Consider the following 26,343-nt stretch of genomic DNA (forward strand, 5'->3'; position numbering starts at 1 on the left):
ATCTTGATTTCCAAAATGGATTCCAGCGAAGGAGCGGCTGCTCGCGTCCTGCCCGTCGCCAGCAGGTATTTGCTTTTTTTTTTAAACTGTTGTGTTTTCTGTAATTTGGCCATTCGTGTTGTAAACTACTAATAAGACACGTTAGCCCCCTAGCTAACGGGTCTGACCCGGCTAACGGGTCTGACCCTTTAGCCGAGCGGTTAGCGACGTCGCCTTGTGGTGCAGTACACCCGGTATCGAATCCCGCACCGGGCAATAATGTAACCGGTTACATTGTCGTGCCCAAACCACCCCAGCGAGCCGCTGTTGACTCACTTAGACGAGCGCTGCTTCCTGACAGAAGTTGTCCGACGTCTGGCAACAAACCGTGCGTTTCGCCGTCTTGAGCATACGGGAGCCCTTGCACAGACGGATTTAAAGTGTGCGTCGTAATAGTTTTTTTTTTTAATCATTATTTCTGAGATGTCGTTTACATATTTCAAGAAGAGGGAGGGACACAGGGTGTAATATACCACGTGGTGGAAGCCATGTCTGGTCAGGCAACGACGTTTTTTTTATTCTGTGGTCTCAATACAAACGCAGTAACACAACAGCAACGTTACAGCGCCGCCTAGCAGTCACACTGAGTAATGCACTTCTTATTCAAATACACTACACAGGGTGACGCACAAGAGTGGAGGAAAGTGCACGCGGGTGGACTATATCATGTAGAACAGTGTTTCTCAACCCAGTCCTCAAGGACCCCCCTATCCTGCAGATTTTCATTGTAACCCTGCATAGGTAGCCCTGCTTGTACTTACTCGACCAATCATCTCGCAGCACTTAATTATGCAAGGTGTGCAACATCTGACAAAATTCATTGCTGATTGGTTGAATAACTACAAACAGGTACCTATTCAGGGTTGCAAAGAAAATATGCGGGATAGGGGGTCCTTGAGGACTGGGTCGAGAAACACTGATGTAGAAGGCGCGATCTGAAAGGGCTTGGAGACTGCAAGGTGGTTAAAGGGGAGGACGCAGCTGGGCAGCATCGGATTGTGGTCTGAAGGATGACGTTGGAGACCAAGAGGAAGCAAGTGAGGGCAGAGCTGAAGGTCAAGTCAAGTCAATTTTATTTGTATAGCCCAATATCACAAATTACAAATTTGCCTCAGTGGGCTTTACAGCAACAGAACATCCTGTCCTTAGACCCTCTCATCGGATAAGGAACAACTCCCTAAAGCAAAAAAAAAAAACCTTTAACAGGGAGCAAAAATAGGAAGAAATCTCAGGGAGAGCAACAGAAGAGGGGTCTCTCTCCCAAGACGGACAACGTGCAATCATGTTGTGTTTACACGATTTACACAATGCAACATTGAAAGAGGATAAACAGAATTATAATGGACTTATAAAATGTATGAAGAACATGATGCGCAGGTTGCCAAGCAGTGTCCAGACGCCACCGGAACAGCCCAGGACCCAAGCCACGTGACCAGCATCATCATGTTTAAAAAAAAAAATGCTGGAAGTTGAAAAAGGAAAACTGTTGTGTGAAGTTCAGGGAGAAGTTAAGGCAGGCACTGGGTGGTAGTGACGAGCTGCCGGATGGCTGGGCAAGCACTGCAGAAATAGTGAGTGAGACAGCTAGGAAGGTGCTTGCTGTGTCATCAGGACAGAGGAAGGAAGACAAGGAGACTTGGTGGTGGGAAGAGGAAGTACAGCAAAGTCTACAGAGGAAGAGGTTGGCGAAGAACTGGGATAGTCAGAGAGATGAAGAAAGTAGACAGGAGTACAAGGAGTTGGAGTGTGAAGCAAAAAGAGGTGGCAAAGGAAAAGGCGTATGGTGAGTTGTATGACAGGTTAGAGTCCCAGGGGTGGGCAGTTGGGGTGAAGGTTTTTATTTCAACCAAGCAATTACACACTTGTGTCTCCTAATCAAGTTCCCCAGCAAAGACTCTGCTGGTTGATTAGTGGGATCATGTGTGTAACTGCTTTGTTGGAACAAAAACCTTCACCCACACTGGCCTTTTCTGGATAAGATTGCCCACCCCTGGGTTAGACACTAAGGAAGGAGAAAAGGACTTGTACGGAGAGGGACTGAGCTGGGGAGGATGTGCAGCAGGTTAGGGCAATCAAGGATAGAGATGGAAATGTGCTGACAAGCGAGTAGAGTGTGCTGAGAAGGTGGAAGGAGTACTTTGAGGGGCTGATGAATGAAGAAAATGAGAGAGAGAGAGAGAGAGAGAGAGAGAGAGAGAGAGAGAGAGAGAGAGAGAGAGAGAGAGAGAGAGAGAGAGAGAGAGAGAGAGAGAGAGAGAGAGAGAGAGAGAGAGAGAGAGAGAGAGAGAGAGAGAGAGAGAGAGAGAGAGAGAGACGGGATGATTTGGTGATAGTGAATCAGGAAGGGCAGCGGATTAGCAAGGAGGAAGTGAGGGCAGCTATGAAGAGGATGAAGATTGGAAAGGCAGTTCGTCCTGATCACATACCTGTGGAGGCATGGAGATGTTTAGGAGAGATGGCAATGGAGTTTTTAACTAGATTGTTTAACACAATCTTGGAAAATGAGAGGATGCCTGAGGAATGGAGAAGAAGCATACTGGTACCGATTTTCAAGAACAAGGGCGATGTGCAGAACTGTAACAACTACAGAGGTATAAAGTTGATCAGCCACAGCATGAAGATATGGGAAAGAGTAATAGAAGCTAGGTTAAGAGGAGAGGTGATGATCAGCGAGCAGCAGTATGGTTTCATGCCACGAAAGAGCACCACAGATGTGATGTTTGCTTTGAGAATGTTGATGGAGAAGTACAGAGAAGTCCAGAAGGAGTTATATTGTGCCTTTGTAGATTTAGAGAAAGGATATGACAGGGTGCCAAGAGGGGAGGTGTGGTAGTGCATGAGGAAGCCGGGAGTTGGAGAGAAGTATGTAAGAGTGGTGCAGGATACCACTCCTACATATGTATGAGGGAAGTGTGACAATAGTGAGGTGTGTGGTCGGAATGACAGATGGGTTCAAGGTGGAGGTGGGATTACATCAAGGATTGGCACTAGGCCCTTTCTTGTTTGCAATGGTGATGGACAGGTTGACGGAGGAGATCAGGCAGGAGTCTCCAGTTACTATGATGTTTGCGGATGACATTGTGAGAGAGTAGGGTGCAGGTTGAGGAGAGCCTGGAGAGGTGGAGGTTTGCACTGGAGAGAAGAGGAATGAAAGTCAGTAGGAGCAAGACTGAATACTTGTGCATGAATGAGAGGGAGGACAGTGGAATGGTGAGGATGCAAGGAGTGGAGGTGATGAAGGTGTATGAGTTTAAATACTTGGGGTCAACTGTCGAAAGTAACGGGGAGTGCAGGAGAGAGTTGAAGAAGAGAGTGCAGGCAGGGTGGAGTGGGTGGAGAAGAGTGTCAGGAGTGATTTGCGACAGAAGGGTACCAGCAAGAGTTAAAGGGAAGGTTTACAAGATGGTTGTGAGACCAGCTATGTTGTATGGTTTGGAGACAGTGGCACTGACAAAAAGACAGGAGGCGGCGCTGGAGGTGGCAGAGTTGAAGATGCTAAGATTCTCACTGGGAGTGACGAAGAAGGACAGGATTAGGAATGATTATATTAGAGGGACCACTCAGGTTGGACGGTTTTGAGAGAAAGCAAGAGAGGCAAGATTGAGATGGTTTGGACGTGTGGAGGAGAGATGCTGGGTATATTTAGAGAAGGATGCTGAATATGGAGCTGCCAGGGTAGAGGAGAAGAGGGAGGCCAAAGAAGAGGTTTATGGATGTGGCGAGGAAGGACATGCAGGTGGCTGGTGTGACAGAGGAAGATGCGGAGGACACGAAGAAATGGAAACGGTTGATCCGCTGTGGCGACCCCTAACGGGAGCAGCCAAAAGTTGTAGTAGATTTCTGAGAAGTCATTTCTGTTGCAACTGATCAAGTGTTACTTCTGTAATGTCTCCGAAGTCACCAATATTGTCATATTGACAGGTTCTTGATAGTTTTGTTAATGTACATCTAGCCCTGATCAAACGCCACAGTTTACAATGTATCTTGACACGTGCTCAATAATCCAGGTAAGCAAATCAAAGAAGGTTGAATCAGTTCATCTAGATCAGTTCAGACTGAAGATGTCACTTAGTCGAGTGATGAAACGTATCTGTCAATAAACGCTGTATCCAGATTAGGGTTGTGCTTCGTTGCTCTGAGGCCGATACGATACGTATCTCGATACATTGCCAACAATCCGATACATTAACGGTACATATGCAGCAACTACCGATGCAATACGATATGATTTCACCCCCAATTCCGATGCAGGGCAAATCCACGCGATTTGATTTAACACAATGCGATGTGATGCGATTCGACTCGATGCAAAGGAATGATGCTATGCAATTTGATGAGTTTGATTATTTATTAACCAAATAATATTAAGATCTTTCACAAGCGGGCCTTTTTTTAACAAGTCCTGTTTGAGTGTTCTCCGTCTCAAGTTTACAGTACAGTACACTTTCATAACACCTGGCTCACATAATAGGATGCTCAAGATTAACTACGACATTGAAGCATAGTGCAATATGAAAAACACTGCTAGGCAGTAAACGGATATTCTTAACATTCTTTCAGCAGCAGGTAGGCTAACTCAGCAGTGAGCAGCAGAAGACAGTTTTTATATTATGAACAATAAAATAATCTTTCACACAGGTCTTTCATACCTGCTGCTTAAAATGGAAAAAAATGGAAACTATTGTAAGCTACTAATAAGACACATTAGCCCCTAGCTAACGGGTCTGACCCTTTAGCCGAGCGGTTAGCAATGTCGCCTTGTGGTGCAGTACACCCCGTATCGAATCCCGCACCGGGCAAGAAAATAACCGGTTACACTATTATTGGCAGTCACATGCTGCCAATAATAGTTTACATTAAACAACCAGTGTCACTGTCATAATCAAAACAGTCATGACAGTAAAATGGCTTAGCTGTGGTGAGGATTTGAAACCAAAAAGACTCCAAGAATCGAAAGAAAACGATGTCAAGAGAGGACGTCTTGTTACTATTCAGAATAGCGCACAATTGCACATCAGTCAGTGACCTTCGGTCCACAGGTGTAACTGGGTCTGCATTTCATGTAGAACTTCAGTTGATTTTGGGCTTCTGTGGAACAAAAGGGACCAACTTCCTCGCTTTCACCACAAGCTCTGTCACCCTGTCCACCTTCAGGGCTTTTTGCGAGGCCGGATTTGGTGTGGGTATGATGCATCGCACATGTGGGTCCACCTCTGCACTAGCTCTAGCCAGCATCACATTTTTTTGCGTTATCTGTGACCAGCGCTGGGTTTTTGTCTTCGATGTTCCACTCGTGGCAAACGTCCTGCAGTAAAACTGCTAGATTATTCCCCGCGGGAGCCTCGTTGAACACTCTGGTCTGCAGAACATGGTTTCGCAAAACCCACTCGTCATCGATGAAGTGTCAGTGGCGCAAGACGGCCAGCTGTCAACTGTTACTGTAAGCGTTTGTGCATTGCTCAGTGACTCGGTTACCTCTCGTCTCACTTTGCTGTACAGAGCAGGAACTTGTTTCTCAGTGAATAGCTTCCGGTTAGGTATTTTGTACCTAGGCTCCAAGACTTGGAGGAGGTCTTTGAAGCCCTCGTTCTCTGTGACACTGTCAGGCGGGATAGCTTCACAAATAAAGAAGGCTGTGGTGTCAGTTATCGTCTTCGAGCGAGTGGAGCTGTTAGCCAGCGGGGCCTGAAAGGAAGTTGCAATGCTTTGCTCCCCACTCTTGGGGCAAGTAGCCCGAGATGAATCTGAGCCTGAGGCCGGGGCGCTGGCAGGTGTCTCATTCACGCCATGCCTCCGCTTCAAGTGAATAATAAGGTTAGTTGTGCTGCCTGTGTACTTTACAGCAGTACGGCACATTTTGCAAATTGCATTTGCCTTGTCAAGTTGCCCATCTTTCTTGTAAAATCCGTAGTGCTGCCAGACTTTTGATTTGTAGTTGGTAGCTGGTGTGTATTTGCTCTGGCTACACCATGTTTGTTGTGACACGCCTACGGCATCCGCGCGCTAGCGTAACATAACGAAATGTAACGAAGGAGGAAGGCATATAACCTCTAATAAGGGCGTCCAGGTAGCGTAGCTGTCTATTCCGTTGCCTACCAACACAGGGACTTCCGGTTCGAATCCCAGCGTTACCTCCAGCTCGGTCGGGCGTCTCTACAGACACAATTAGCCATGTCTGCAGGAGGGAAGCCGGATGGGGTTATGTATCCTTGCCGCTGCATTAGCGCCTCCTCTGGCTGGTCGGGGCGCCTGTTCAGGGGGGAGGGGGAACTGGGGGGAATAGCGTGATCCTCTCACGTGCTACGCCGGCCTGGTGAAACTCCTCACTGTCAGGTGAAAAGAAGCGGCTGGCGACTCCACATGTATCGGAGGGGACATGTAGACATGGTAGTCTGCAGCCCCCCCCCCCGGATCGGCAGAGGGGGTGGAGCAGTGACCGGGACGTCTTGGAAGAGTGGCGAGGTAATGGCCGGATACAATTAGGGAGAAAAAGTGGGAAAAATCCCCCCCCCCCCAAAAAACCTCTAGTAATCGGTTTTTACCGCTATAAAGACGTATGAATCGATGCATCTGGATTTCATCCCAAATTGTATCCGGTTCACAGCTGTTCTACTGATGCACTCGCATCGCGCATGCCCGTGTATCGATGTGAATTGGTCGATCTTCCCAATCCCTAATCCAGATGAACTGATTCAACCTTCTTTGAGTTTGCAACATACCCTAACGAGACCCTATTCTGCAGCAGCTACTCTTCACCTTGGTTTTCCAAGCCCAAGTATCTTTTTGTGAGTGGAAAGAGCTCAAGTTTGTTTTCAGTACTGATGACTCTACCCTGTTGTCTGCAGCGCCTCTGCACCCAAAGCCCTGGCTCAGGTCCCCGCTGGTGAGTCCAGATGCAGTGCCAGGCTGAGGAGGAGCGACTCCGTCAGCCTCTCAAAGACGATTATGAAACGCAGTCTGAGGCAAAGTATCAAGACGGTCAGAGGATGAAATATGTGCTTGCATGTAATGTCATTGGAGATGTTGGATTTCTATTTTTTTTTCTTTTCCAGACTTTTTATTAATGTTTGCTAATATTGTAAACAAGTTTCAGCTTTGTCAAACATTTTTCAAACATAGAGAAAATACATATGATAATAATAATGGCATATAAACATTACGTATATGGGGAAAATAGTAGTTAGAGATGTATACATAACGTGCATATATAAAAATAGTGTGTAGTAAAAATATATATATAGATACTACATCTCCCCCCCCAAAAACTAACAAATTACAACATAAGTACTGCTAGTACTACAGATTAGTCTTGAGTGATCAAAAGAGCAAAATTACAAGGAAAAATAACCGACAGCCAGCTTCACTGAGGTACACTCTGGAACTGCAGTGTCTCCATATGGTCAAATAGGGGTTTCCATATTGTAAAAAAAATTAGCCGTAGACTCATGTAGTTTATATTTGATCTTTTCTAACTTACTAAAATAAAGAAAATGAAGGATTTTCTAATTTTTGAGAATAAATGTCCTCCGTTAATTAAGAAGGCCACTGAATAGATTAGATAACACTGGATTTGATCAGATAAAACTAGTGTTCCCTGTGATGAGTTTGAATTGTTGCAGCAGTGTTTCTCTTGAACAGGATACATTCAAGAGAAATATATCAATAAAAAAAAAGGAACATCAAACCTGTTGCAGCACTCACAAGGTGGTGAGATGCTAACTTGATAGCAGACAGTTATTGTTGGTTTAGTTTCTTAGTGTCTTTCCATCCACCTTCCAGAGGCTCTCCAGAGTGTCTCTGCTCTCCAGTGAGAGGAGCGGGTTCTCATCTGTGGTCCTGACAACAAACACACCCGCTCCAACAGTCTCCATCCTTCACAACGATCTCATCACTCCGAGATACCTGCTGAGGAACATCCTGGAGACAGGTGCGTCAATGTAGATATTCCATAGTATTAAAGTAGCAGTAGACAACTTTTTTGCTTTACTCAAAGAAGATTGAGTCAGTTAATCTGGATACAACGTTTACTGGCAGATATGTTTCATCACTCATCTAAGTGACCTCTTCAGTCTCAACTGACTGCAGGTATCCCCACCCTTATAAACAATACAGTGGCATAATGACTGAAACCAACGAATAGCGACAGGCATGGGCGCAAGTCCATGAATACTGGGATGGCATCCAGCGCTTTACCTGTGCCCCCGTCCATAGGGTTAGTGGTGGTGTCAGGAAGGGCATCCGACGTAAAATTTTGCCAAATCAATATGCAGATTGACAAGACCATACCGGATCGAACAACGGTCATTGGTACTGTGCCCTCACGGGGTCCTGATGGAAACTGTAAAATCTGCTGTGGCGACCCCTGAAAAACAGGGAAAAAGCTGAAAGAAGGAAATGACTGAAACCAACGACCAGTTTCATATGCAAATATGGGCGTGACCATTAACTACAGTTTCAATGGCCACGTGTACTATTCATAGAGGATTTAGGAATGTTGGCAATCACAGCATTGTAAGATGGTGACAGATGTACTCTTGACACCCCCCCCCCGTTCAGGGATGGTTGTTCCCTCTTTTCATAGATGCCCTCTTTGACTCCCCATTCAAACCAGCGTTCCTCCCTATCAAGGATGTGCACATCCTCGTCCTTTAAAGAGTGGCCACTGGCCTGTAGATGGTGTAGACTGCGGAGTGCTGGCCTGATGCGTTAGGTCTCCTGTGTTGTGCCATTCTCTTGGCTAGCATCTGTTTAGCTTCCCCAATGTACAAGTCACTGCAATCCTCCATGCGCTTAACAGCGTACACTGTATTGCTCTGTTTGTGCCAAGGGACTTGATCCTTGGGGTGGACCAACTTCTAGTGCAGCGTGTTTTGGGGTTTTGAAAGCAACTGGAACGCGATGTTTGGAAAATACGCATCTCAACTTTTCCAACACTCCAGCCACATATGGAATCACCACTGGTTTACGCTTAGGCAGCTGTTGTCCTTCTCTCTTCGATTGTCTGGTGCACTGTTTGGGCATCTTCCTGGCTTTGACAAATGCCCAGTCAAGCTAACCACGCTTAACCAGGGCCTGTTTAATTTGGGATTTCTCCCCTTCCCTGGCTGCTGTGTCAGTGGGGATGTCCTCAGCTTGGTGGTACAGCGTCCTGATGACTCCTAGTTTGTGCTCCAGTGGATGATGAGAGTCAAACCTTAAGTATGTGTTGGTTTACAGTAAACTTCAACAATCAAATGTCCCCCATCACCAGCCCAGGTCTGACATGTTAGCTCTCCTGTGTTGTGCCATTCTCTTGGCCAGCGTCGGTTTGGTTTCCCCAATGTACAAGTCACTGCAATCCTCCTGGTACTTAACAGCGTACACTATATTGCTCTGTTTGTGCCGGGGGACCCGGTCCTTGGGGTGGACTAACTTCTGGCGCAGCGTGTTTTGGGTTTTGAAAGCAACTGAGATGCGGTGTTTGGAAAATACGCATGTCGGTTTTTCCTACACTCCTGCCACAGACGGAATCACCATTGGTTTACACTTAGGCAGCTGTTGTCCTTCTCTCTTCGATTGTCTGGGCGTCTTCCTGGCTTTGACAAACGCCCAGTTAGGATAACCACTCTTAACCAAGGCCCGTTTAATGTGGGATTTCTCCCCTTCCCCATCCACTGTGTCGGTGGGGACATTGTTAGCTTGGTTTATAAGGGTGGGTATACTTGCAGTCAGTTTTGACTGAAGAGGTCACTTAGATGAGTGGTGAAATGTAACTGTCAATAAACGTTGTATTCGGGTGAACTGATTCAACCTTCTCTGATTTTCTTACCTGGATTATTGAGCAAAACATAAAGACAATGTTTTTGCCTTATCAATATGAAGTACATGTTGATTGCACAATGTAATGGCTACAGAATAATGACGCCATCGGCATTAAGATTGGTTCCCTACAAGCCTCGCTTTCACTATGCAATTCTGTCTGCCACCGGGTACGAGCTCGTGGGAAAATTAAGGCTCAATTTACGGCACAAAGGAAGTGCGTCAATCATTGTGCAGTCAAACTAGGAAGAGGATATCGAGTTTTCCCTGGTAGCTATCCCCAGTAGCACTGACATTAGGGTTTCTAGTTCAGATTGGGATTATTGCAGTTGCTCTTGCTTTGGACAGTAGCCAGGCTTCTAATGAATGGAAAGCGATCCGCTTGTCTTTGCGACAGCGGCCTAAACAATAATACTGCTTGGAAATGCTGGGGGGTGGAGGATTACAAGTTGTCTACTGCTGCTTTAAACAGGTATGTTCTTATTTCAGTTTGGTGGTACATGTTTTTAACTGGTGTGTGAATGAATTTATTAGTTCAGTAGAACATATTGTTTGTTGTTTGTTTAGTTTCTCTTTATCAAAGTAGGTCTGTGGGTTTTGTATTGTAGGGCCTGAGGTGCCTCTCCTGGCTCAGGAGGGGGCTGAAAAGAAGAAAACCCAGTTGCCTTCTGTTGAACCCACCGTGGTCCACCGACCCAGGTACGCTGATAGTGACAGGGTGGCATGCTGTTTGTTTAGTCATAACAGTAATAAGATTGAACTAATTGGGGCATCCGGGTAGCATAGCGGTCTATTCCATTGCCTACCAACACGGGGATCGCCGACTTGAATCCCCGTGTTACCTCCGGCTTGGTCAGGCGTCCCTACAGACACAATTGGCCGTGTCTGCGGGTAAATTGGATGGCATAGTTGTCAGTTTGGATGCTGAGAAAGCCTTTGATCATATCGACTGGCTCTTTGTTTTCTGCACTTGATGTATTTGGTCTGGGGGAGGGGTTTATCAGCTGGCTGAAGCTTATATATATTACCTTGTAATTTCCCTAGTAATAAGGGGGTAGTTTTTAAAGGTAATTTTAAAGCTAACCCTAACCTAACCTAACACAAATTACAAGGTAATTTCAACCTTATTTCTAAGAATTTGCGTGATACTTACCACCTTATTATTAGGAAATTACTAGGTAATTTCTGACCCCCCCTAAAATAAAGTGTAACCGACATGTGGTAGTCTGCAGCCCTCCCCGGATCAGCAGAGGGGTTGGAGCAGCGACCGGGACAGCTCAGAAAATGTACAAAGGGTGATTTTTTAAGATAAAAGTAAAGTTATGCTAAATACTGAGGTAAGTAGGGTGAGAAATAATCATATGTGCATGACACTTTTTGGCACGTTACAAAATGCTTTATAGTAGAATGGGGGAAAAACATGAATGAGCAATAAAACAAATTATAAATTGATCCCTATACTGTTCACCGTGAGGCATAAATTGCAACTCAGTTTCGGAGTAGAATTAAAGGTAAAATGGAGTAAAACGGAAAACAGGAGAAAAGTCAAGTCAATTTTATTTGTGTTGCCCAATATAACAAATTACAAATTTGCCTCAAGGGGCTTTACAGCAACACAACATCCTGTCCTTAGACCCTCGCATCGGATAACGGACAACTCCCTAAAAAAAAACAACCTTTAACCCTTTAATCCCTCCATGAAAAGAAGATGAAAAAACACATGTTTGTATAGAATATACGTATATATATATATATATATATATATATATATATATATATATATATATATATATAAATAAAGACTCTCACATAATATAACTTTAAGGGGTGGTTTAACAAATGTAACTGGTCCTATACAAGGCTCACAGCACTCATAATTGTGGCTGTGATCAGTTCTCCATTCAGTTCTCTATGATGCATTTGGGTGGACACATGATTACATCTGCTAATAGCCAAGATGCTTAGGATAAAAGCTGTCTCCTTACAAGAAAATGTAAAAGTGTGCAAGTATTATAAGGTTTTATCAGTTGGCAATATTAGCTGCATATCTCATATAGTGATACTTGTGGTACCGTTATTGGTTTTCAGCTGTATTTTGGGCCCTTACAGCACTTGGGTTCTTGCCCCTTGATTGATTATTAATATCCTCCTGGTCACAAATGTTTAATTTTTGGTTCCTTTCTGCTTGACCTTCAGCACGGAGCTGTCAGAGCTGGACCTGCCTGAGATGACCGCGACGACCACAGTGAGCACGAGGAAGGGCCTGGGAAGGGGGCGACCGCGTCGAAGCCTTAATGTCTCCACCTTCGAGAGGAATCTGGGAGAAAATGATGGTAACTTCTTAATGAAGATTTCCAGCTCCGCTGAACTGATACATTTGGGTTTTGTTTTGAGTCATTAGTACCCTTCTCATTTATTCAGAAATGTGAGTTTTTAATCTCATGTCTGATATCCTGACAGCAATCAATAGATAAAATGCTCTGGAAAAAGAAAAATGTATACTATATGGCTGTCACACGCCTGTCATAAGCCCGTCCAATCATTTCATTCGGGCTGCATGAAATGACTGAATGGCCTACCTGCCTGTCTACATACCCACCCGCCTACCTGCGCACACTGTGCCCATGCACTCGTTGTGCATGGGCAGAGTCTTTTGTGCTTCACGTTTGTTAGGGTAATGTTAGGTATTTTCTTACTTGTGAATGAGACATGAATTAATTGGATGTGGTTAGTGATGAAAACAATGCACTTGTGAGGCATATGCGCTCATAATTAAGCAATATCACACTCGAGGTCGTGCTGTTATACTGAATATCAGCACGGCCGCGATTCGGTCGTAGGTACGAGTCCGCAGGCTGAGTACCGAAGATGGTCACAGCCAGGCTGCTAGCAGCGATCTGGTTGTCTTTGCAACGGCGGCCCATACAATAATACCGCTTGGAAATACTGGGGAGGGGGATTAAAAGTTGCCTACTGCTGCTTTAAACATCTGGGTAGAATAGCGGTCTATTCCGTTGCCTACCAACACGGGGATCGCCGGTTCAAATCCCCCGTGATACCTCCGGCTTGGTCAGGCGTCTCTACAGACACAATTGGCCGTGTCTGCGGGTGGGAAGCCAGATTTGGGTGTATGTCCTGGTCGCTGCACTAGCGCCTTCTCCGGTCAGTTGGGGCGCCTGTTCAGGGGGGAGGGGGAACTGGGGGGAATGGCGTGATCCTCCCACGCGCTACGCCGCCCTGGTGAAACTCCTCACTGTCAGGTGAAAAGAAGTGGCTGGCGACTCCACATGTATGGGAGGAGGCATGTGGTAGTCTGCAGCCCTCCCCGGATCGGCAGAGCGGGTGGAGCAGCGACCGGGACGGCTTGGAGAGCAGGGTGATTGGCCAGGTACAATTGGGGAGAAAAAGGGAAAAATCAAAAAATACATAGATGAAGAAACAGGTGTGTCCATTTTCCAGTTCAGTAGCACATATTCCAAACAGGTGTGTGAATGAACTCGTTAGTTCAGTAGAACATACTGTTTGTTGTTTGTTTAGTTTCTCCTTATTGAAGTGGGTCTGTTGGTTTTGTATTGTAGAGCCTGAGGGTCCTCTCCTGGCTCAGGAGGGGGCTAAAAAGAAGAAAACCCAGTTGCCTTCTGTTGAACCCACCGTCGCCCACCGGCCCAGGTATGCTGGATGTAACAGGGTGGCATGCTGTTTTAGTCATAACGGTAATAAGATTGAACTAATTGGGGCGTCCGGGTAGCATAGCGGTCTATTCCCTTGCCTACCAACACGGGGATCGTTGGTTCAAATCCCCGTGTTACCTCCGGCTTGGTCGGGCGTCCCTACAGACACAATTGGCCGTGTCTGCGGGTGGGAAGTCGGATGTGGGTGTGTGTCCTGGTCGCTGCACTAGCGCCTCCTCTGGTTGGTTGGGGTGCCTGCTCAGGAGGGAGGGAGAACTGGGGGGAATAGCGTGATCCTCCCACGCGCTACGTCCCCCTGGGGAAACTCCTCACTGTCAGGTGAAAAGAAGCGGCTGGTGACTCCACATGTATCGGAGGAGGCATGTGGTAGTCTGCAGCCCTCCCCGGACCGGCAGAGGGGTTGGAGCAGCGACCGGGATGGCTCAGAAAATGTACAAAGGGTAAATTTTTAGGATAAAAGTAAAGTTCTGCTAAATACTGAGGTAAGTATGGTGAGAAATAATCATTTGTGCATGACACTTTTTGGCACGTTACAAAATGCATTATAGTAGAATGGGGGAATAACATGAATGAACAATAAAAAATAAATACATTGATCCCTATACTGTTCAGTATGATGCATTAATTTTAACTCCGTTTCGGAGTAGAATTAAAGGTAAAATGGAGCAAAATGGAAAACGGGAGAAAAGTCAAGTCAATTTTATTTGTTTTGCCCAATATAACAAATTACAAATTTGCCTCAAGGGGCTTTACAGCAACACAACATCCTGTCCTGAGACCCTCGCATCGGATAAGGGACACCTCCCTAAAAAAAACAAACCTTTAACCCTTTAATCCCTCCATGAAAAGAAGATGGAAAAAAATGTATATACATATATGAAGGCTGTCACATAATATAACTTTAAGGGATGGTTTAACAAATGTAACTAGTCGTATACAAGGCTCACACTGTGGCTGTGATCAGTTCTGTATTCAGTTCTCTATGAAGCATTTAGGTGGACACATGAGGATGTCTGCTAATGGCCAAGTTGTTGAGGATAAAAGCTGTCTCCTTACAAGAAAATGTGAAAATTCACAAGTACTATGTTTTTGCAAGACTGCATGTTTTTATTGGCAATACTAGCTGCATATCTCATGTAGTGATACGTGTATCAATCAATCAAGGTGCATTTTATAGCACTTTCTAGCTGCAACAGCCACTCAAAAGCGCTTTACAATTAATTAATTCACACACACACACACACACACACACACACATACACGTCTTTCTTCATAATTCTAGTTTTGACTGTTGAAGTGATCAGGCAAAATTGTATTATTTGATCTGATTCTAAAATATCATGTCATGTGCATTATCGTCGTCTTGCCACAAGAGGGCGATAATGACCCTAGGTCATTGTTGCTCATTATCGCCGTCTTGTGGCAAGACGGCGATAATGTTATACACACACACACACACCCACACACACACACACACAAATTTGCACAAATAATGAAATGTATAATTGTAATACATGTATCTGATGTAAAACATGCAATACTCTCAGTTAAAAATAAATATATCATGAATGGGTTTCCGCTGTATTTGGGGCCCTTACAGCACTTGGGTTCTGTGCTCGATAATCACTTATTAATATCCTCCTGGTCACAAATTGATGTTTCATTTTTGGCTCATTTCTGCTTGACCTTCAGCACGGAGCTGTCAGAGCTGGACCTGCCTGAGATGACCATGATGACCAGAGCCAGCACGAGGAAGGGACTGGAAAGGGGGCGACCGCGTCGAAGCCTTAATGTCACCACCTTCGAGAGGAATCTGGGAGAAAATGATGGTAACTTCTTAATAAGGAAATATTTCCAGCTGATAAATTTAGAAACAAAGATTTCCAATTGATAAATTTGGGTTTTGCCTTGAGTCATCAGTACCCTTCTCATCTATTCAGAAATGTGAGTTTTTATCTCGTATTTCTCTGCACTTATTGTATAACAGGAATTATTTTTGCAGGGTATCCCTGAAAGCGGTAGGCCGGAGTGAGTTCTCAGTAGACTGGCTCTTCAGAGAGCCAATCACACAAGCTGGTTTAGGCTGTTCAGGATGGATGTGTTCTGAGTTGTACGTTTCTATCAACAGATGTGGAAGAGAAGGGTGAAGAAATTGCAGGAGAGCTTTCATCGTTGTCTTTGGGGTAAACTAACTTAAAGGATTCTCCTTTCCCATTGCACTGCCTTTCGTTTACCTTCATCTGTCAACACGTCCGTCTTTAATTAGTCAGGCTACAGTATGATAACAGCTATAATCCTGATAATTCTTCCATTTACAGAAAAGTTTATGCCACCTGACTTTTTTTTTGCCTTATATCTGGGAAATCTCCTATTTTCTTGCACTTTTGCGTTCCTGTTTGTTAATCTACTCATATATTTTCGTAATGTGTGTGTGTGTGGTGTTAGTGTGTGTGGTGTTAGTGTAAGTAGCGGGACCGAAAACTAAAGCATTTATGATCCTAATTCTTTTTGGAGGTGGTAGGTATTGTCTCAGAGAGTAAGGGAAAAATCACAGAAAATTAAAATTATGCATAATCATGCATAAATATGCATTTTTCTAAAAATGGCTAAAAACCACTTTTCTCGGCATTTCAGATGATTCTGAGCATCTTTGATTTTTTCACCTGTATAAAAAAAATTTCTGTGACTTAGAAATGTTTTGGCATTATGCAAAATAAATGCATTTTTGCAAAAATGCACTTATGATCCTCATTTTTTTTGGAGGTGGTAGGTATTGTTCCAGAGAGGACCAGAAAAATAGCAGAAAATTAAAAATTATAATAATTATGCATAATTATGCAAAATATGCATTTTCTAAAAATGGCTAAAAACCACTTTTCTCGGCATTTCAGATGATTCTGAGCATTTGGGGGGAGGGAGTTGGAGTGGGGGGGGGTTTAGGGGCAGGGGGAGGGCGGTTAGCTGGCAGGATGAAGAGGAGGGAGATTTAGACGGACGGGTGGATAACCAAACCGCTACATTGTAGCGGGGTTCTTCTAGTATCGAATATTTTCAAAGTGGCAGGTCTTCTTGATGGTTGTTTCCATTACTGCCAGTCTTTAAATCGTATTAAAGTTAGGGTAGGCAATTTTTTGTGGAAGCTTTTTTTTTTTTTAGGTTTGTTGAGATTGTTTTTACATCCTGACAGCAATCAATAAATAAAATGCTCTGACCGAATAAATAACTAAATAAAGCTGGTATGTGTGGTTGTTACAGGCCTGTAATAAGCTCATCCAATCATTTTGGCCCATATGAAATGATTGGCTGGCCTACCTGCCTGTCTACATATCTACCCACCTACCTGTGCGCACTGTTCCCATGCACTCATTGCGCATGCCCAGAGTCTTTCGTTGTTTACGTTCATTATGATGATAAAGTTAGGTTGTTTTTTTTTAAACTTGTGAATGAGACATGAGGTAGTTGGATACTGTTGGTGATGAAAACGATGCCCCGTGCCCCTCTCCCCAGCGCTCTCTCGTGGACTCATCCTCCAGCAGTAGTCAGGCAATACGCGTTCATGTGTTGGGGAAGTGGCTTTGGAGGCAAGGCTGGATTACGGACTGGGCATGCCAGGAGAGTCGCCCGGGGCCCCGGACCATGAGGGGCCCCAAAAGGTCAGGGGTATTGTGTTCGCATATAGTAGGGATCCCCAATCATACCCTACAAGGGACGTTTGTTCCAACCCTACGTCGCAATGCAGGGTCCAAGCTAGTCTCTATTGATGTGGGGGCCCTAAGCTACAAAGTCTATTGATGCGGGGGCTCCAAGCTACAGTCTCTACTGATGCAGGGTTGATGTGGGGGCCCCAAGCTACAGTCCCTACTGATGCAGGGCCCTAAGCTACAATGTCTCTATTGATGCTGTGAGCTGCTGTTCTCATCTCTGTTTGTTTTGTGATTCAAAATTGTGTTGTACTTTGTAGTCGCCATCTGAATCCCATGCAGATTGGCATAGTGTCGACTACCATGTCGGGTAGTTGCATTAGTTTTACGTTTAACAATGTTTAGTATTGTTTGCATATCCTATCTGACGGGGGGAGGGGGCAATGGACGTGCGTGCCCTGGGCCCCCCTGGTGGGTTAATCTGGCCATGTTTGCAGGGAGGCCTGAAGGGAAGGGCAGGGATTTTTTCGGTTGGATACTTTCAAAATCTAGTTTACGCTTGCCATGTTTCTTCAAAGTTGCCTACCCCCGCTTTAAGTGTGGAAACACTTAAACATGTCATGCAATTACAGACCATTATATGCATAGCCTTGAAGAAGCCCTTATTTTAGAAACTTTGATTTAAAACTTATTTCATGCTGGCACAGTGGTTAGCACGGTCGCCTCACAGCAAGAAGGTCCTGGGTTTGTGCCCCGGGGTAGTCCAACCTTGGGGGGGTCATCCCGAGTCGTCCTCTGTATGGAGTTTGCGTGTTCTCATGTCTGTGGGTTTCCTCCGGGGGCTCCGGTTTCCTCCCACAGTCCAAAGACATGTAGGTCAGGTGAATTGGCCGTACTAAATTGTCCCTAGGTATGAATGTGTGCGTGTGAATGTGTCGGCTCTGTGATGGCCTGGCGGCCTGTCCAGGGTGTCTCCCCGCCTGCTGCCCAATGACTGCTGGGATAGGCTCCAGTATCCCCGCGACCCTGAGAACAGGATAAGTGGTTCAGATAATGGATGGATGGATGTGAAAATAGTTTTCTCAGTAACGAGAGGTTTTTCATTCTTTATTTCCCCAGATCTGCCACTCGGCGTTTCAAGATGTCGTATGCAGAGGTTCTCACTGAGAGAACGGGACTGAGGAGACAGATAACGAACCGTTGCAGAATCAGCGTGGAGGAATTTGGTGCCGCACTTCAGAAGAGAGAAACAGCAGGTTATTCTCTGTTCCCCCTCCATTTATTTGGAGATTCTGTTCTTTCTGATCTGGCTTGTCAGAAGTCCACCTAAGGACCAGACTGATTATCTTAAATACTTCTACCAAATGGATCTTGTTAATTTTACAGACATTGAACGATGAACTATTAGTTGTTGTTTTTTTCCATTTATTTAAACTGCAACATTTTTGAATGGAATCATAAGCAACCAATTGTTTGGTTTAGAAACATGTCACATACTACTGCTGTTGTGGAATCTAGACTCTAGTCCATCTCTGCCATGTCTGTCTGTCTTCTCTCTGTCTCTCAGGACAGAATAGTCAGGAGGTCATGTTGTCTATCAATGAGATGGCCCACTCTGAGGACTTCACCCTGGGCCTCAGCAACTTCTCTCAGCCTGGCTTCACTACTGACATCGCCAACCAGGATACATCCATCTATGCTCCATTGTCCTCCATCCTGGAAGAGGATATGGTATCCAATAATCTGGCAGTAGAAGACGGAACAGATAATGGCAGAAAAGATCAGGCAGTAGAAGAAGTCAAACCTGTGAATGAGATAGAAGAGGAAGAGTTCGGGGCAGATTCACAGACAGAGGAAGAAGTTATAGTGGGAGATGATCAGGCAGTAGAAGTCAAAGCTGTGAATGAGGCAGAAGAGGAAGAGTTCAGGGGGGATTCACAGACAGACGAAGAAGATATGGTGGCAGATGATCAGGCAGTAGAAGTCAAAGCTGTGAATGAGATAGAAGAGGAAGAGTTAGGAGCAGATTCACAGGCAGAAGAAGCCTTTGAAACTCGTACCAGTGGAGGCGATGATGCGGAAGTGACATCACAGCCATCTGATGTCGAGCACATTGTTCGCAGAGCTCATCGCTTGATTTCCCCCATCATGCCTGCAGCTGTAGGTGATGGGAGGGGCTACTACAACATGGGGGTGGTCCCCAGAACATTTGAGGCTGGTGAGTATGGGCACATATTAGATTATCCGAAATGTGAAGTATATGGAAAGGTTTAAAGAGATTCCGTATTAAATAAATCGTGCTCTCTTCACACGGGCAGGCAGATATTTGGAGGGGAACCTTTACACTGTGCGGGCAGTTGCCATGGAAACAAAATACATCGTTATGTACACTGACTGTGCATTGTACTGTATACTGCTATAGATGCTGTTTTATGAGCAAGCATGGTTAGCATCCACAGAGGTTTGAGTATTTTCCACATTTTGGGGGAATTTTCCCTCCCTTTTTTCTCCTCAATTGCACTTGGCCAATTACCCCAGTCTTCTGAGATGTCCCGGTTGCTGCTCCACACCCTCTGACGATCCAGGGAGGGCTGCAGACTCCCACATGTCTCCTTCGATACATGTGGAGTCGCCAGCCGCTTCTTTTCCCTTGACAGTGAGGAGTTTGACCAGGGCGACGTAGCGCATGGGAGGATAACGCTATTCCCCCCAGTTCTCCCTCCCTCCCGAACAGACAACCCGACTGACCAGAGGAGGTGCTAGTGCAGCGTCCAGGGCACGTCCGGCTTCCCACCCGCAGACACGGCCAATAGTGTTTGTAGGGACGCCCGACCAAGCCGGAGGCAACACGGGGATTCAAACCTCTAATCTCCGTGTTGATAAGCAATGGAATAGACCGCTATGCTACCCGGACGCCCCACTTTTTTAATCTATATTTGTCTGTGTGCTTAGTAGCTGACATTAAATTGTCACCTTGTCCAAATTCATGTGCTGCAAAAAGTGCTCGAATGTGATTGGTCACAGAGGATGCGGCAATGAGACTTACTCTGACAGGTTAAAATGATTTCAACTTTTTTTAGCTTGTTTCACCAACTTGGCACATTTTCTTTTACTTCATCTGGCATGTTTGCCCACCAGGTATCTGCCTTACTCTCTTTTAAAAGTGAAAGGCCACAATGGAATGGCTTCCTCCATGTTACAACAGCTGAAGTGTAGTTTTTCTGGTGTGGACTGCAGGTGGCGCTGCTGAGAGGAACAGCGGTGTAGCTGCAGGAGGCACTGAGCATAGCTACGTCCATTCTGATTTTCTTGAGAAAATGGACCAGTGTTTGTGTTCAAAAAAGTGAAGGGACTCGTGGGTTGTGTTTTTGTGCTGTCAGAACTGTTCGTGAAGACTTGCGCCTCCGTCCGACGGAAGTTGTTTCCCTCCACCCTGACAGCTTCACCTGCTGTACTCCCAAGTACCCCCACTCGGGAAGTACCAAGCCCTGCCGGACCAGAACATCAATCTCCAAAACCTGCTATGATTAAAGGGTATTCATTCATAATCTCCTATGAGAAGTAGACAAATCAACCATCCAAACAACAAAGTGGAAAATATTGTTTGTTACTTAGGATATTTGATACCATTTTATGCTATCAACAATATCAATCGGGGTTTTTTTTTTTGGTCATGCACAATCTTTGAAAATCTTAATTTACTAATTATTTACTCAATGTTCTTATATCGGTCCCATCTCTCCAGTGTTGCAGGTGAAAGTTCTGCTCCAGCTCAGCCCAGGAAAGCCCAGAGGAAGAAGAAAACGCTGGCTAAAAGCAAGCCGAGCCTTCCTAAGAGCTACCTGATGGGTGTATTTAAGTACTTTGCCAAGACCAAGGTCTCTGCCGATGTCTACCCTGTCCTCCAAACAATGTGAGAAACCCCGTTCATACCAGTGTGTTGGGCTACCTGATAGTCCTAGACTCCATGTGTTAGAGAGCCGGCATAGAGGCAATAGATGTCGTCAGAATCTGTTGGCCGTTGCTGGTTAACGCTAAAGCAGAGAACCTGTAGTTGGGTTTAAGTGTGAGTGACTGGAAAAGCAGGAAACGATCACGCTACATGTCTTTTTGCATGCTCAATAATCCAAGTAAGAAAATGGAAGAAAGTTGAATCAGACTGAAGAGGTCGCTTAGATGAGTGATGAAACGTTTCTGTCAGCAAACGTGTCCAGATGAACTGATTCACCTTTATTTGATCACACCACATGTAAATCAGCCCATTTTCATTGCCTGAATTTTTAAATTTGACTCTGATGGCAAAATCTCCTAAAAAAAGCTATGCGGCATTGTTTTTATTGCCTTACAAAGATGATCAGCATCACATTCTTTTGCCCATTAAAGATCACGACTGCTGTTCTATCTTTCATTGCATCCGTAAATGGTATTAATTAATTTCTACTTTTAATACCAGCAGTCTTAAATTAGGGCAGGGGTCATTTTTCTCACCTCAGTGCAGTTCCTGGCCACATTAAATTTACAGCACCGTCTTCTATTAACCTGTTCTCCTCATGTTGGCACCCCGCCAACATTTGTAATAAAGTCAAGTCAATTTCATTTGTATAGTCCAATATCACAAATTTGCCTCAGTGGGCTTTGCAAGCAACATAATAGCATGTCCTTAGACCCTCACATCAGATAAGTAACTACTACTACTACTACTTTTGGCTGCTCCCGTTAGGGGGCGCCACAGCGGCTCATCTGTTTCCATCTCTTCCGGTCCTCTGCATCTTCCTCTGTCACACAAGCCACCTTGCATGTCCTCCCTCACCACATCCATAAACCTCCTCTTTGGCCTTCCTCTTCTCCTCTTCCCTGGCATCTCTCCTCCACACATGTCCAAGCCATCTCAAGCTTGCCTCTCTTGCTTTGTCTCCAAACCGTCCAACCTGAGCTGTCCTTCTAGTATACTTGTTCCTAATCCTGTCCTTCTTCGTCACTCCCAATGAAAATCTTAGCATCTTCAACTCTGTCACCTCCAGCTCCACCTCTTGTCTTCTCATCAGTGCCACTGTCTCCAAACCATACAACATAGCTGGTCTCACTACCATCTTGTAAACCTTCCCTTTAACTCTTGCTGGTACCCTTCTGTCGCAAATCACTCCTGACACTCTTCTCCACCCACTCCACCAGGGCTTAATTTGTGCCGGAGCAAGCCGGAGCGCGCACCGGGACCTCCCAGATTTGGACTGGCACCTATTTGACTGGCTCCGCCACCTCTTTCATCACTATAAAAATCTGTAAAAACATTTTCTCTAATATTTAGTGTTATCTGTTCTGTCACTCTATTATTTCCCATTGACGTTTTTTGTAAATCGCTTGTTTGCCTACGTTTGATGCATTTTAAATCAGCTATTTTTTTAAGAGAGAGAGAGAGGGAGAAAGAGACATCAATCGCTCAAGTCACGCAGTGCACGCCACATCACAGGGGCTAACATTACCGCGATATTAGACTCACAACAACTAGCTGCCTGCTCTATCAAAAGCCATTGATTAAAAAATGTAAAAAAGACAGTCAAATTTGTTTAGTTTTTTTCAGACGAGCAGGTCAGCCGAACCCTAAGAAAGCCATGGTAATTTCGGAAGGGCACAGCAGCAGCTAGCTAGCACAAGCGTGCAGCACCTGCTACTAGCGAACATGACGAACAGGAGGAAAAAGAGGAGGATAGCGACCCAGAGGGCAACCGAAGAGAACTTTTTTCAAGGTGTACCCCTACATACAGAGCGAACGAGCGATAGAACCTTGGCCCAGAGGGCGTTTTTCAGAAGCCTGGTAAGGAATCTGGAGAAACGTATGACAACGATCACGGACGAATAGGCTCGGTAGCACTTCCCAAAGGAAGGGGGCGAGTTTGCGCCCCGGCTGTGACGGTCCGGCTAGGCTGCCCCCCAAATTCACTGCAGTATTGTAGTAAATTCGGGAGGGTATTGTGAAATTCGGGGGGGGGGGCTATTGTAGTATTGTAAAAGTACTCTACCCACAACATTGGTCGGACGACCCTGGGGCACTGTTTGGGGAAGATGAAGTCGAAAGACTGCCAGGAGTTTAGAATCGATGATGCGCGGATGTGTCTTTCGGGCATATGGAGAATATAGGGACAATGGTGGGAAATTTGTCACAGATGGACTGAAAGACCTCTTGGCAGCAATCAACACTGTCCCCATCTCAAGTGCAGAGCGTGAGAGGGGCTTTTCCCGGATGAACCTACTCTGCACCGCCCACAGGTCATCTCTTCGCACATCCACCATCTCTACGTTACTCTTCCTTTGCCTTGTTGGACCACCGCTCACCCTGTTCAACTCCATTCCATATGTGAGGTCATGGATTACTAAAGGACATAGAATTGCACAGGACACTAGGAGTAAAGTAAGAAGCAGGGAGAAGGAGGCTGAAGGCTCTACTGATGTTTTGTGGGCTGTTTTGGACAAATAAATAAAAGGTACTTTTTAAAATTTATTTTCCGCAGTGTTGTTAATTGAGCCTTATAGTTTTGTGACGGTGATCAACGTATCGGGTCAAATTGCGTCATTCAAGCGCCATAGCCTGTATGCATTGTATGCTGGCAAGTTGTCTGATGTTTTTTGTCTAAGCATTTGAAAGTTTCTTTAGCTCGGCATTAACTTGGCGAGCTTTGCTACTGTGCATGTGTCTACTGCCTCGTTGTCACGTCAGGTTAGGCTAGGCCCGTCTATTTAATAAAAGCAACAGTAAAGTTATCGGTCGAAAAGCACGTGACTATTGCGTAGCTGTTTCAGCGTCATGAAAAGCACTGTTTTGTGCATTTTTTACATGCGTTCCATGACTTTATTTCTCACCCCTAACTTGCCGGAGCAGCACCCTCTCAGTGCTCCGGGACCTCCTCATTTACAAATTAAGCACTGCACGCCACCCTGCCTGCACTCTCTCTTCTTCACCTCTCTCCTGCACTCCCCGTTACTTTGGACAGTTGACCCCAAGTATTTAAACTCATCCACCTTCGTCACCTCCACTCCTCGCATCCTCGCCATTGCACTGTCCTCCCTCTCATTCTCGTATAGGTATTCCGTCTGGCTCCTACTGACTTTCGTTCCTCATCGGATAAGGAACAACTCCCTAAAAAAAATTAAAAAACGGAGAACAATAGGAAGAAACCTCGGGGAGAGCAACAGATGAGGGATCTGATGGGTGTTAGTTACCTAACTTCCCCTTGGGGATTAATAGTCTTCCTGATCTGACGCTGATGTCCCTCAAGTCGGACGATGTGCTATGGATTTTGTGTGTACACAATTTACAGAATACAACACTGAAAGAGGATAAAAGGTTTTTTTTTGGGGGGGGGTCTTTTTCCCCCTTTTTCTCCCCAATTGTATCTGGCCAATTACCCCACTCTTCCGAGCTGTCCCGGTCGCTGCTCCACCCCCTCTGCCGATCCAAGGAGGGCTGCAGACTACTACGTCTTCTCCGATACATGTGGAGTCGCCAGCCGCCTCTTTTCACCTGACATTGAGGAGTTTCACCAGGGGCACGTAGCGCGTGGGAGGATCACGCTATTCCCCCCAGTTCCCCTTCCCCTCAAACAGGTGCCCCGACCGACCAGCGACACATACCCGCATCCGGCTTCTCTTCCTGCAGACACGGCCAATTGTCTCATTAGAGACGCCCGACCAAGCCGGAGGTAACACGGGGATTCGAACCGGAGATCCCAGGATAAAGGAATTATAATGGAATTATAAAATATATGAAGAATATGATGAGGAGGATGCCAAGCAGTGTCCAGACGCCACTGGAACAGCCCAGGGCCCGAGGCACGCCACCACCATGTCGACAAAAAAAAACACATTAGTCACATGTCTGAGGGAGAGGAGGATGTAACATTGAAACAGGATAAGAAAATTACCTGGATTTATAAGATATATAAAATAATGTGATGAGGGGGGATGCCGAGCAGAAACCAGGTGAATCAACTTAAGTTGAATCAGTTCATGTGGACACAACGTTTATGGAGAGAACTGAGTGCAGTTGCAAAATGTTTAATATTGAATTTAATATTTAAGTAATTTCCTACTGATTTTTGCTGCCAAGGCTGTGATGATCTGATCAACGATTTAGGGCGGCGGTCGGTTTTCCCAGTGCTTTGGTCAGGCTATTTAAACTGGGCAGGAGGAGTGTCAGCCTTTTTCTGTGCTTGGGTAGATCAAGAGAATGCTGTAAATCAACAAAGCTGACAGTTTGATAGATTCTGTGTGTGTGTGTGTGTGTGTGTGTGTGTGTGTGTGTGTGTGTGTGTGTGTGTTTAACACAGTTTGGATCGATTCTTTGACCGTATGGCTGAGGACTTGGAAACATATTGTCTACACGCAAAGAGGAAAACCATTGAAGTGGAAGATGTTGTGCTGCTGTTAAAAAGGTATGTATGTGAGTTAAGTGTTGCTTTGTGTGTACAGTATTAAGGAAAATGCAAATGAATTTGAGCACTAAGATTTCTTGACTTCATCTGTCACCTAAACACAAATTACACATGCATTTGCTTTTCATTTATTGTTAATGTTAGTGAGAAATGGGAAGGGGGTGGCTAGTCCCAGGCTATAAGTGATCATAAAATCACTTATTATTCAGTTATTAATTGATAAGTAATTCCTTTCAACTCATACACATTCTTCATGCAGCATTTCATTTACACTATATTTTCTAGCATAGGTGATTTGCGGAGAGGATTCATTTGAACTGATGACCTGAGAACATACATTAGGCTCTGTTTCTTTTGGGGGGCAGGGGGTTAATTGTGTGTGTTGTTGCTCGCAGACAGGGCCATGTGACTGACCAGGTTCCTGTCGAAGTGCTGATAGAGAAATATCTCCCTATGGAGTATCGCCGACTCCTCATCCCCGTGGCTACCAGCGGGAACGTTGTCGTACCGAAACTTAAGAGATGAGATGTCTTTGGTTCAGTCTCCATGTGGACGCTTCACACAACATCCATCCTTCTCCCAGTCACCGCTGTCCACTTGTAAAGTTTCTCTGATATGACGTTATCTTCTGTCGTCCACTTTTTTTTAGACCACATTAATTAATAAAAGCCGTTTAATAAAGCCATACCTTATGCGATTTAAGTCAAGTCAATTTTATTTATATAGCCCAATATCACAAAGTTGCCT

At 45.2% G+C, this 26,343-nt stretch overlaps 1 protein-coding gene across 1 annotated transcript; it reads left to right on the plus strand.

Annotated features, from left to right (window-relative positions):
• LOC130127892 (centromere protein T-like) lies at positions 1 to 26,121 on the plus strand. The gene is made up of 13 exons (XM_056297607.1): positions 1 to 65; positions 6,885 to 7,017; positions 7,819 to 7,966; positions 10,446 to 10,536; positions 12,034 to 12,170; positions 13,416 to 13,506; positions 15,222 to 15,358; positions 15,658 to 15,712; positions 18,290 to 18,426; positions 18,738 to 19,388; positions 20,924 to 21,083; positions 25,492 to 25,596; positions 25,992 to 26,121. The coding sequence occupies exons 1-13, from the start codon at positions 16 to 18 to the stop codon at positions 26,119 to 26,121; spliced, it is 2,025 nt and encodes a 674-aa protein (XP_056153582.1). The 5' UTR covers positions 1 to 15.
• Positions 26,122 to 26,343: the final 222 nt, after the last annotated feature.

The sequence above is a fragment of the Lampris incognitus genome, chromosome 17 (genome assembly GCF_029633865.1).
Source record: "Lampris incognitus isolate fLamInc1 chromosome 17, fLamInc1.hap2, whole genome shotgun sequence".
NCBI classification, from domain to species: Eukaryota; Metazoa; Chordata; class Actinopteri; order Lampriformes; family Lampridae; genus Lampris; species Lampris incognitus.